Source organism: Mytilus edulis, chromosome 5 (genome assembly GCF_963676685.1).
Source record: "Mytilus edulis chromosome 5, xbMytEdul2.2, whole genome shotgun sequence".
NCBI lineage: Eukaryota > Metazoa > Mollusca > Bivalvia > Mytilida > Mytilidae > Mytilus > Mytilus edulis.
In genome coordinates this window covers 55,910,725-55,923,848 of record NC_092348.1, presented here as the reverse complement: position 1 = coordinate 55,923,848, position 13,124 = coordinate 55,910,725, and the positions used below count along the sequence as shown (strand labels likewise).

At 33.5% G+C, this 13,124-nt stretch overlaps 2 protein-coding genes across 2 annotated transcripts in view; one reads left to right on the top strand and one right to left on the bottom strand.

The window, feature by feature from the left end:
* The window catches only part of LOC139523990 (tonsoku-like protein), a 105,493-nt gene that overhangs the window by 62,019 nt on the left and 30,350 nt on the right, over positions 1-13,124 (top strand). The window lies entirely within an intron of this gene.
* LOC139523992 (putative leucine-rich repeat-containing protein DDB_G0290503) lies at positions 26-5,970 on the bottom strand. The gene is made up of 2 exons (XM_071318491.1): positions 4,990-5,970; positions 26-673 (listed from the first exon to the last, which is right to left on the bottom strand). The coding sequence occupies exons 1-2, from the start codon at positions 5,903-5,905 to the stop codon at positions 297-299; spliced, it is 1,293 nt and encodes a 430-aa protein (XP_071174592.1). The 5' UTR covers positions 5,906-5,970; the 3' UTR covers positions 26-296.

Below are 13,124 nucleotides of genomic sequence, written 5' to 3'. Positions count from 1 at the left end.
TTGTGAATCTGAAATGATGAAATAATTTGAGATTAATGAAGTGATTTTAATAAGCTAAATACAAAATGTTCCTCGTATCACAACAATGTATCACTTATTTACCTTACTAAATAACAATTGCAGCTGGATCATTTCAGTCAAATTTATTTTTAATCCTCATATTCATATTCCTATATTTTACAAAAGATTTTTTTTTTAATTTTCACTTTTACATGTATATGTTGCATATCCTCATTATGTTCAGAATCCATAACCAGTAATATTTATTAAGGCACACTCTGCAGTAGCATGTTTTATTAGTTAATTTTGAATATAGTAAGACATGACTGGTAAATATTATAGGTAGTAGATAGTTTAATCCACACATTGTCATTAGTCTTCAATTCTAAAGCCACAACAGCAGTTCCTGGTTTCCAGTAACCATCATGATGGCCTGTCACAAATTGCCAGTGTATGGAGTTAGAATTTTTCATTATGTCTATTCTTGCATTGTTGTTGGCAGACATAATTGTTGTTACAATATGATAATACCCAGGAACTTGGCAGGTAAATTTGCCTGTAGATTGGAATGTTGACAGGTTAGATACACCTACAGATGTTTTAATGTCTGGGAACTTGAGGGGTCCAGCAGGTATTAAACCACCACTGCCACCATAACAACCAGTGACCACAACTGAAATAAAAGAAATCAGTACTTGTACTTCAGTAGACATTAGTTTATTTTGAAAAGTTAATTTTAGTTTAATAAAATATTTTCCTAATATGTAAGTCAGGAATGTTATCAATGTGATTGGCCTAGACAATGACATCACAATTGGTTTTGAACTAATATCAATAGCAGACTTGCTCATGACATCAAATGAAATAAGGAGAGGGTATAATTGGGATAGAAGACAACAAGTAATACAGTGAAGACCAAACAGTAACTTTTGAGATATTTATTGTGGAAAAAAAAAATGAGAACAGCATGTTTAATAATTTCTTGCTTCCGATTAGCTCTTTTCTGGAATTACCTTCATAAGGAACGCTCAAAGCAAAACATTTAAAATCTGAAAATGTATAAGTACCGAAACAATTGAAGAGCTATATGTCAAAAATACCTAAAATAAATAGCCTAATTGATCTAAAGCCAACTTTGCCTGAGGGAGTTGAAACCTTATAGTTTCATAATAATTTCAAAATTTATAAACCAACAATTTTAGTAAAGTTTGTTAAATCTTTAAATAATTTCTTGCGTCCGTAGTGCTTTTCTGGATTTACTTTCTTCAGGAACACTCCAAGCCAAACATTTGAAATCCCAAGATGTAAAAGTACTGAAACTGTTGAAGTGCTATATGTCAAAAATACCTAAAATAAATAACCAATTTTATCTAAAGCCAACTTTGCCTGAGGGAGTTGAAACCTAAGTTTCATAATAATTTCAAAATTTATAAACGGACAATTTTAGTAAAGTTTGTTAAATCATGTTAGTACTGAAGTACTGACTATTGAGCTGATGATACTGTCGAGAATACGTGAATTAAGTGATAAAACATTGCATGTTCTAATATGTGTAATCGATCTATATAAGCCCAAGTATACAAGTGCCACGTCACAAAGTCTTGATGTTACAATATAAGGCATAAGTGACGTTCCCGCGTTGTGTTCGCGCCGTATTCACAACATTCTGGGGGCCGCAAAATGATAAAATTCAATATACAATACAATTTCAAATGTGAATTAGAAATTTCAAATTAAAAATATTAATGCTTGAAAATTAAAGTCTCTTTGTATAGAAAATAATTACTGTCTCTGTATAGTGCATAGTATTAACATTTGACACTTTAACACTTTAATTACGATTCACAGTTCATATAAAAAGGGGTAGTTAACAGTTCACATCTGTTCTTTATCATCTCGATTTGCTGGTAGATTCATCTTGGACGGTCGAATGACTTGTACAGTACTTTGTTCACACGCATCTTCTTTTTTTCTAACTCGATGGTGCGGTATGTACTGTTTTCTTTTTCTGTTACATCCATCGTTATCAATTTTTCGAACGAAAATTCTTTGCTCTATGTTTTTTATTGTATTGTCATAAGCTAGCACGATACTTGTTTCTTTTAACGGACCGGATAGAAGGTAACCTAGATTTGATTTTACTGCTGTAGGTCCATCTCTGCGGATGATTTGGTCTCCAACAAACTGCCAATAGTAATCTGCTCCTATCAAAACGTCAATTTCGAATATATTTTCGTCTGTGATCGGATGAGCTAAATTTAATCCCTGCAGATACATGTACTTGTTTTCAGTCAAGTCTAATTTACGGATATGATTTTTGAACGAAACGGCTATTTTCGGTACGACAAGTACATCAATTGGTATTTTCTGTTTCGTCTCTGTCTCGACCAGTACTGTACCTTTATCTATGTGTTGTGTAGTATTGCCAGTGTCTCCGAAGCATGATAGTTGTATAGTTTCTGTGTTTTCGACTTTCAGTTTTAGTTTCATAGCAAGATCTTCTGTTACGAACGAACGTTGCGCACCTTCATCAAAAAGAATATTTGCGTCGATACTTATACTATCGGATCAAACGGGTGCAACTGCTGTTTTTAATAGTACGGTAGAATGTGCCTTATGCGATGTGTGAAGAACTTTTGTGTCGTCTTCTGTTTGTCTCTCTTTATCATTCACAATGTTAAAATGCTTGTGTTCATGTTCGTTGTTTTCGGTACGATTTGCGATTTGATTCATGTAAGTTCCACTTAAGTACCAAGACAATTAAAGCAAAGATTGCTGCGTTTTACGATTTCCATTCGTTCGTTTGTGTCTGTAACCCGTGTACAGTTCACCGGTGCGTGGATTTCTTGACAGTGTATACATGGTCTCGCTGTTAGAACACGTTTGTTACTATTTACATAATCGACTCATCTTGGCGTATATGATTCTTTTTCGTGAGATTCATGTGTTCTACGAGAAACGTACATGTAGGCGTGGTGGAATAGCTTTGTCGAATACGGTAATCCTGACCTGCTTTGATAATATTAATCTCATTCTGCATAAATTTGCATAAATCTGATAAAATCCAAGTACTTGATCCATGTGCTCGAGCTAGATGTTGCCTTACTTCTCTGGGAAGCTTGCTCAAAATTATTGGGAATAGTAATATGCCGTAAGTGTCTTGCGATTGTCCTAAAGCTTCTAATCCGCGTACAGATGCCATTATGCGATCATAAAAGACATGTATACTGGCTAAATCATTATTTGCGGGTGTAATGTCAATGCTTTCAAGTGTGCTTGTATAATTCGTATCTTTCTTTTAATATGTTAATTGCCTCCTTATAATTAGCGTTTGTCAATGCGAACCCATCAATAGTATGCGAAGCTTCACCTCCGAGTTGTGATTTTAAATAGTTGAATTTCTGAATATTTGGTAGACTTGGGTTCATATGTACTGCTGATTCGAAAGATTGCCATTCAATAATATTTCCACTGAAATTGGGCAAAGTTAATTTTGGAAGGTGCTGTGTTTGACTGCTGAACGTTGACGGTGATGGTGCGATAAAACTCTGTTGCTGATTTTCAATACATGAAGTTGGAATAAAAGGTGGTGCTTCATAATTTAACGTTTGATAAGATGAAGTTGACTGTTGATTTGTATGATTATTTGAATTGTCTAAACTCTGTATGAATATACGCAAGTGTTTTAGTTTAGTTTCTAAATCTAAAGTATACTCATCTGTGTTGATAATTTCTTCTTCAATATCCTCTGTATCGATTGCACTAATAATTTGTTGATTTAAACCTTCCAAAAGTTTCCTCTTCTGTTCCACACTTTCGAATGTTGCTAAAAGATCTACCCTGGCTAACTCCGCTTCGTTTTTTAAATCGTCGATTTTCCTCAAATGTCTTGTAACTACACTTCTGTTCACTTTCCTTATCGATTTCAGCTTATTCAAATCAATTGGGCACGGCACCAAAATGTCGAGAATACGTGAATTAAGTGATAAAACGTTGCATGTTCTAATATGTGTAATCGATCTATATAAGCCCAAGTATACAAGTGCCACGTCACAAAGTCTTGATGTTACAATATAAGACATAAGTGACATTCCCGCGTTGTGTTCGCGCCATATTTACAACAGATACCTTTGGAGACTGATAGTCCACCAGCAAAGGTATTGACCCAGTGATATAAAAAATTGAAAACAACAAGTTTCAATAATTACTTGCATCCAAAGCGCTTTTTTGGATTTACCTTCATCAGGAACACTAAAGCCAAACATTTGAAATCCGAAGATGTATAAGAACAGAAACCGTTGAAGAGCTATATTCAAAAATACCTAAAATAAATAGCCAAATTGATCTAAAGCCAACTTTGGGCCTGAGGGAGTTGAAACCTTAGATTCATAATAATTTCAAAATTTATAAACCAACAATTTTAGTAAAGTTTGTTAAATCTTTTAATAATTTCTTGCGTCTGAAGCGCTTTTCTGGATTTACCTTCATCAAGAACACTCCAAGCCAAATATTTGAAATCCGAAGATGTAAAAGTACCGAAACCGTTGAAGTGCTATATGTCAAAAATACCTAAAATAAATAGCCAATTTTATCTAAAGCCAACTTTGCCTAAGGGAGTTGAAACCTAAGTTTCATAATAATTTTAAAATTTTAAAAACGGACAATTTTAGTAAAGTTTGTTAAATCTTTTAATAATTTCTTGCGTCTGAAGCGCTTTTCTGGATTTACCTTCAGCAGGAATGCTCAAAGTCAAAAAAAAAAAAAAGAATTCTGAAGAAGTACTGAAATGTTGAAGAGCTATATGTCGAAAATACCTAAAATAAATAGCCAAATTTATCTAAAGTCAACTTTGCCTGAGGGAGAAAATTTAGAATAAAACCATCATGACAGCCTTTCTTTTTTTATTGCATGAAAGAGGAATTGACAACTTGGCAAGGATAAAAATAGATTAATCTTGCCGAGTTTTTCAATCATTTGATTGCACTTTACCTTTCTGTAATTGTTTATCCAGATTTTGCTGAAAAAGTGAGAAAGAAGAGTTGTGGTATCTTCCCATTTGTTCAATTTCATTCGTGGAATGGTTAGCTAGTTCATTTATTTCTTTCATGGTACGGTTTACTACTTTTTCATTTTCATTCCTGGACTCAGATATCAGATTGCTTAAACTCTTTTCAATGGATTGCAACTGATTATTCATCTTATTCTCCAGTTCATGCTTTGATGATGTGGTAAGATTATATAGAGCTAGAAAGTCTTGGTTTCTGGCCTGTTCATGGCTGGTCAGTAAATTTATTCGTGAATCAAATGTTTGCACTTGTCCTTGTAGTGTTTGTAGAGTTTGTAGCTGATCAATGTTTTTGAGTTGCTCCAGTTTTCCAATTTTCTCTTCAAGAGCAAGGGTTTTGTTCACTGCAGAATTTGTTTTATCATTACACTTTGTTTCAACTTTGTTTAAGTCTCTATGCAGATTGGTAATTTCCTGTTTCAGGTAAGTTGTGTCCTGTTGCTGAACTGTAAAATTTTGTACAAGCTCATTATACATCTGTTCCTTGGTTGTCAGTTTAGATTGGACTGCTTTGTACTTCAATTCGAGTTCCCTATATTTTTGCTCCAAGGCATCAATTGTTTTCTTAGTTTCATTTAATCCATTGTTGGAAGTTTGTGCACCTAAAATTCGTTCAATAATGTCAAACTTTTGTTGCAGTTGATTGGTTAACAAGTTCAGAGTTTTCTCCTGCTGATCACGGTATGTTTCCTGGTCATGGCGGATTTTATTTCTGTCTTCATAATATTCTGCTGTGGTTAGGTATGCAGGTTTTCCTGTTAGAGACGAGGTATTCTTGCTGGCCAGAAGGAATCCATTTGAAATCCCAATCACAAGCATAGAAATGAAAATAAGAATCATTATGTAGAAAACTAGTCAGTGCGCACTGACAACTAACCGATTTTATAACAAAACTAATCTGTGTACAGCTTGTTATCTGAAAGTTCACTGCACTTATCAAACTTTATATCATGTACAAATATCTGTTTCAATTTATAATAAAAGTTTAAATATAAAATAAGTTTTAGTTCAGAATTATTAAAGCTTATCTCACATTTATCCAGGTCATAATATTTTTTAATTCTGTAGATATGACCAGCTCTGATGTTTGCCATCAATTCTTTTTTTTTAAATCATGCAGTTTCTTCGTTTATTTGTAAAGCCAAGTTTGGCCCTACAAGAAATCATTAAAATGTATACATAATCAATTGATTTACAATGGAAAGTATGTGTAAATTGAAATTCAATAAATGGGAACAATCTTAAAACTAATTCAAAAGGTTCCAAATTTACAGTGTGTTGTTTTTGTCGAGCCTGCAACTTTTGTTGCAGAAAGCTCGACATAGGGATAGTGATCCGGCGGCGGCTACGGCGGCGGCGTTAGCTCACTTCTTAAAAGCTTTATATTTTAGAAGGTGGAAGACCTGGATGCTTCATACTTTGTATATAGATGCTTCATGTTACGAAGTTTCTGTCAGTCACATGTCCAATGTCCTTGACCTCATTTTCATGGTTCAGTGACCACTTGAAAAAAAAGTTCAAATTTTTTGTAATGTTGAATTCTCTCTTATTATAAGTAATAGGATAACTATATTTGATATGTGCGTACCTTGCAAGGTCCTCGTGTCTGTCAGACAGTTTTCACTTGACCTCGACCTCATTTCATGGATCAGTGAACAAGGTTAAGTTTTGGTGGTCAAGTCCATATCTCAGATACTATAAGCAATAGGGCTAGTATATTCGGTGTATGGAAGGACAGTAAGGTGTACATGTCCAACTGGCAGGTGTCATCTGACCTTGACCTCATTTTCATGGTTCAGTGGTTATAGTTAAATTTTTGTGTTTTGGTCTGTTTTTCTCATACCATATGCAATAGGTCTACTATATTTGTTGTATGGAATGATTGCTAAGTGTACATGTCTAGCGGGCAGATGTCATGTGACCTTGACCTCATTTTCATGGTTCAGTGGTCAAAGTTAAGTTTTTGAGTTTTGGTCTTTTTATCTAATGCTATATGCCATAGGTCAACTATATTTGGTGTATGGAAATATTTTATGATCTTTATGTCAGTCGAGCAGGTTTTATTTAACTGTGACCTCATTTTCACGGTTCATTGCACAGTGTTAAGTTTTTGTGTTTTGGTCTATTTTTCTTAAACTATAAGTAATGTGTCAACTATATATGTTGTATAGAAGCATTGTTAGCTGTGCCTGTCTGCCTGGCATGGTTCATCTGACCTGGACCTCTTTTTCAAGGTTCATTGGTCTTTGTTTAGTTATCTTGGTTAATGTTAAGTTTATGTGACAGTTGTTATAAAGCTTAGCTTTATACTTAGGACTATCAACATAATATCAATGATTAGTATAGAAGGCGAGACATTTCAGCGTGTGCACTCTTGTCATATCTAAAGCATTGATTTGAGACGAAAACTATTTTTTTTGGTACATTTTTTTGAGATTTCAAAAACCAATTTTTTTTACCAAAAATTTAAAAAAAATAAAAATATTTCAACCCATTATTTTCAACATGAACATAACTTTATTAGCATATTGAATAGTTTTAAACAAATTTGAAAATTCATTTAGTTCTTTGAAAATTGTGTGTCCATTTTTTATCCAACTTTCCGCAAAAATAATTTGTACCCTATGATCGTTTACACGGAATTTAGTTACTTTCCGACAGATTTTGATTTTCATTATCATATGTGCATACATTGCAAATGAAAGCTTTTTAAAATAGTAAATCTCATTTTGTTTTTTATTTAATACTTTTTGATAATTTGATTCCAAAGTCCTGTATTGTTTCTTTTGTTGACTAGTATATTTATTTACTTGTAAAAGTAAATAATGATATACTAACATATATTAATGTTTCTTATCAGATTTGAATAATCTCCCCTTGCTAGTAACACTCTGCTTATGATTGTCATATCTGGTTTGAGGTGGCACGGTAGTATTTCCTGGCCAATAAGGGATAATGATAGCCTTTTTAGAATTTTCACCACTTTCTAACACTGCAAAAAATTCTACATTCACAGTTAACTGAAGTACTTTCATTTTACTATTCAGAAATGAATTTGAATATGTATCATGACCGTTTACTTTTTTTGCTATTTTTAAAAACCTAAGGCCACTAGTACTTTTAGGTCTTTTATGGTGCAGTGAATACAAAATTTAAAAAAATTCTCAAAAATTCATTTTCATCTGTATGTAAAATTATTTCATATTTTTCTACACCTGATTCATCCCTCAGTTTGGGAAAGTATGTTCAGTTGATACTGTATTTTTTGTCCAATCACACTGTTTAGATACATTAACCTAAGTAGGGTACACAAAAGAGCAACCTAAATTGTGGAATGCAAATACTACCGTGCCACCTTGAATGGTGACCTAAAATGTGATGCCCAGTGTAGGGAAAGTGCCACACTCTTGCCAATGTTAAAGAACCCTTGCATAAACTTTGACAGGTCCATATGTTGCCTTTTACAAGGCAAAATTTCTGCTTCTCTCAAGAGAAACTTACAAGTCAGAAACAAACTGACAATACCTGGCAAAAAGACACAGAACTGAACCTAAACACAACATATATAGAAAAAGTAACATAACTAAAATACCAAGCTTCAAAGAAAGTTCTAATTGGAAAGTCCCTTATCAAATGGCAAAATCAAAATCTCAGACACATCAAAGATCAAAGGAATGAAAAACAACTGTCATATTCCTGACTTGGTATAGGCATTTCTTCAATAGAAAATGGTGGATTAAACCTGGTTTTAAAGCTCGCTAAATTTAAGACTGAGAAACAACACATATACTCATTTTAATTGACAGTAGAAGGAATGCCCTACTTTCAATCTGTTTTTTTAGAACCTAGCTATTTCATTTATTATTAATTTGTCCCTATTCTGAATATGCATGAAATATTTTCCACAGGACATTGAACAAACAACATTAAATCTATTAATCATGTTTGTTATAAAAGGTTCATGAGAATATTTTTCTAGAGAATGTGGATTATTGTTCCTTCATTGATATAAAATAAGAAATGTACCTTTTTGTAAATGCTATTTACATGTAGAATATTGCTCCAATATTTTAGTATGAGCTTTTATTATACCCCCCGCTTTAAAAAAGGGGGGGTATACTGTTTTACCTCTGTCTGTCCTTCCGTCAGTCCGTTAGTCAGTCCGTCCGTCCCATGAATATTTTTCGTCGCATTTTTCTCAGGAACTACAATACAAGGATTTTTGAAATTTGGTTTCAGGGTTTATCTAAGTCAGCTATACCGTGTGATGCGTTTTCAGATTGATCACTCGACAATTTCCTGTTTATCGAACACTTGTATGATTTTACACATGATAGCCAAGTTGAAAATTTTCGTCACATTTTTCTCAGGAACTACAATTATAATACAAGGATTTCTGAAATTTGGTTTCAGGATTTATATAAGTTAGCTATACCATGTGATGCGTTTTCAGATTCATCACTCGACAACTTCCTGTTTACCGAACACTTCCATATTTTTACACTATTAATATTATCATCAGTGAGCAGTAGCTCGCAGTTTCACTTGTTTTTAATCATTTGTAGCTGATAATGTAATGGATTATTATGAATAGCAAAATGAAATTATTTTGTCCTATATTTTTTTTATTGCATTAAAAACATTGTATTAATTATGTAATGTACAATTATTGTTTTCTACAATTTTCCAATTCTTTTATTACAATATTCATATTATTGTTATCAAAGTTTAATTTTCCTTTATCTTCACTTCTATGATAAATCTTATAGGCAGTTGCTATTCGTCCGGCTAGCCGGACGAATAGTACCAGGACTATTTGTCCGGCCAATACAATGTGCATGTCACTATAATATTTGTGTGTGCATGTAATATTATCTTCAGCATCACCAGGGGGTAGCACATGTTTGAAATCTTTTGTGTTAGGGCCTAATCTTGCTACTGGTAATTGAAATTGTTGTTTTCTTCATACTAGTATATAGTCCAATGTGGATAACGAATAATTAGAGTAAAATCATATATATCCCATATTTTTTATATAAGAAGAGAGAAGAATTTACTTGTAAAACAAACTTGGCTACGTAGTGTATGACTCGTGCATTTCAAGTTAACGTAAAGGCCATGATTTTGTCTAGCTGAAAAAGGTACAAAATTATTAGGGCCCCGCCAACGTGTCCGCTCCATATCTAGAGAACCGTTATGATTTCATACTTAATACTTAACATGATTATTAACCAACACCAGAGGGTGTGTCATGTTGTATGTACAACTTCCTAGGTCAAAAGACAAGGTCAAAAACTTTGGTTTCAGTTGACAACCCCGTGTCCTGTGGTGAAGATCGTGTCCGCTCCATATCTAGATAACCATTATGATTTCAAAGTTCATACTTGACATCCATTTTAACAACCACCAGAGGGTGTGTCATGATGTATGTACAACTTCCTAGGTCAAAGGTCAAGGTCAAAAACTTTGGTTTCGAGTTGACAATCCTGTGTCCTGTGGTGAAGATCGTGTCCGCTCCATATCTAGATAATCGTTATGATTTCAAAGTATATACTTGTCATACATTTTAACCACCACCAGAGGGCGTGTCATGATGTATGTACAACTTCCTAGGTCAAAGGTCAACGTCAAAAAAACTTTGGTTTCAGTTGACAACCCTGTGTCCTGTGGTGAAGATTGTGTCCGCTCTATATCTTGAAAACCGTTATGATTTCAAATATTATACTTGACATCTATTTTAACCAACACCAGAGGGTGTGTCATGATATATGTACCACTTCCTAGGTCAAAGGTCTGTCTGTCTGTTGGTCTGTCCATCGCTAACAAATTTGATCCACATTATATTTTGAGAGGACAGCTGTTATTATTTCATACTTTATACCTGACAAACATTTTCAACTTAACATATATATTAACCAACACAAGAGAATGTGTCATAATGTATGCATCCTAGGTCTAAGATCAGTCTGTCGGTCTGTCCATCTGTTCGTTGTTCTTAACAAATTGTGTCCGCTCTACCTCTCGAGAACCATTAATATTTCATACTTTATACTTGGTGGGTCATAATATATTGAAGGCATAATTCTAAAAATATGTGACAAATATCAATTGGGCAGCACCTTTAAACATATTGTTCAAACATCAATCCATATATCCAGAAGTCACCTTAGAGTAGTAATCAATGAGTTCACATCATGCAGTCATATCACTATTATACTATGAAAGTAAGATGAGAATATTTATCAGTTTTAACTTAAAATCTTAGATCAAAATCACACATGAGACTATGTAATAACTTCAAATAATGCTTCATATCAGATTATCCATACAACTTATTTACCCCACGTTATTGACAGCGGGGCCCACAGAGATGGCTCCCATCTCAATGATATCTAGTTATGTCTGTAGCTGTCAAAGAGAATTATAGACCCCTTGACATAAAGTCATCCATATTTTGAGTGAAAAGTGAGAGATTTTTCTATAATGCCCCCCAAAAAAGAGTAAAAAAACAGTCACGTTTTTTTTATTTTATTTACGTGAGGGGATCGGGTGTCACAGTGTGCTCCTTTTCCCAAATTTCTCTTTTCTTTTCTTGTCTTGGATTATAACTAAGCTAAAATTCATTCAGTTAGACCTGCAATTGTAAAGGCCTTTTTCAACTACACTTGCTTTGAACATCTTTTCCACCTGTACACAGCTGCAGCGAATCGAATAATTTTGTAAAACTAATTCTCCGATCAATTATATATAATTATCTTTTATTTCTCATTTTCCTTGTGATTTCAATTTTTTTAAAGTCCCTTTCATAAGATTATATCATTCTTGGAAGTTCATTATATCGTGTTCCATTGCCAAATTCCGAAAACTGCAAAATTTATCACAAATATTTCAGCCATGATCTTAAAATTGAAAATCAGTGATCAGATTACACGCACCCCCTTGGTGCTACTGAAGATAATGTTACACGCACTTTCGAACGCACATTATATGACATGCGCAATACAATGGCCGGACAAATAACCCTGGCACTATTCGTCCGGCTAGCCGGACAAATAGCCACTCCGAATCTTATATAGGTTACTTATCTTATTCTATCACTATATAATTCAGTGATACGTGTACATATACTGAGGCAAAGAAATTTGAAATATTTTACATTAGTTGATTTTAAATATAGTAAGACATGACTGGTAAATATTATAGGCTGAATATAGTTTAATCCACACATTGTCATTAGTCTTTAATTCTAAAGCCACAGCAGCAGTTCCTGGCATGTAGGAACCTTGAGTAATGCCTGTCATATATTGCCAGTGTATAGAGTTAGAATTTTTCATGATATCTATTCTTGCTTGGGTTTGAGGTGACATTATTGTTGTTACAATGTGATAATATCCAGGAACTTGGCAGGTAAACTTCCCTGTAGATTGGAATGATGACAGGTTGGATACACCTTTAGATGTTTTAATGATTGGGAACTTCAGTGGTCCAGCATGTAGAGTACTAGCACCAGAAAGACAACCAGTGACCACAACTGAAATGACAAGATATCATTACATGTACTTCTATAGACATTCTTTTATTTTGAAAGATAATTTTAGGTCAGTTTGATATTCAACAAATAAATGGAATCTAAGTTATTGACCTAGACAATGACATCACAATAGGTCAATTTGAACTGATATCCATATCAAGGCTTGCTTATGGCATCAGAATATACGAAATGTAGAATAATTGAGAAAAAATTGGCTCTAAAACCCAATATATGTCAGCTATCTTAAATTTTCAGAATCAAATGATGAATCTTTGTTCTTTAATTGGTTAAAATATTGTTTTAAATTGGTGAAAAACATTAATGGAATGAAAGATAAATCAGTAAGATTCAGAAATTGTACACAAAATCTCTACTGTTTGACTTGTACCTAAATAGTAGTAAATCTAACACAAAAAAGATAATTTCTCAGTAAATGTTTTTTGTTTTGATTTAGAAATTCCCTGACAAATAAAATATTATCCGCCATGATTTTTTATCAAAAGTCAAATGTCAGACTCTGCTTAAATT

Coding starts and splice junctions, on each gene's coding strand:
- LOC139523992 (XM_071318491.1), bottom strand. CDS start 5,905: ATGATTCTTATTTTCATTTCTATGCTTGTGATTGGGATTTCAAATGGA. Junction 674..4,989: donor GGATAAACAATTACAGAAAG/GTAAAGTGCAAT, acceptor CTTTTATTTCAG/TTGTGGTCACTGGTTGTTAT.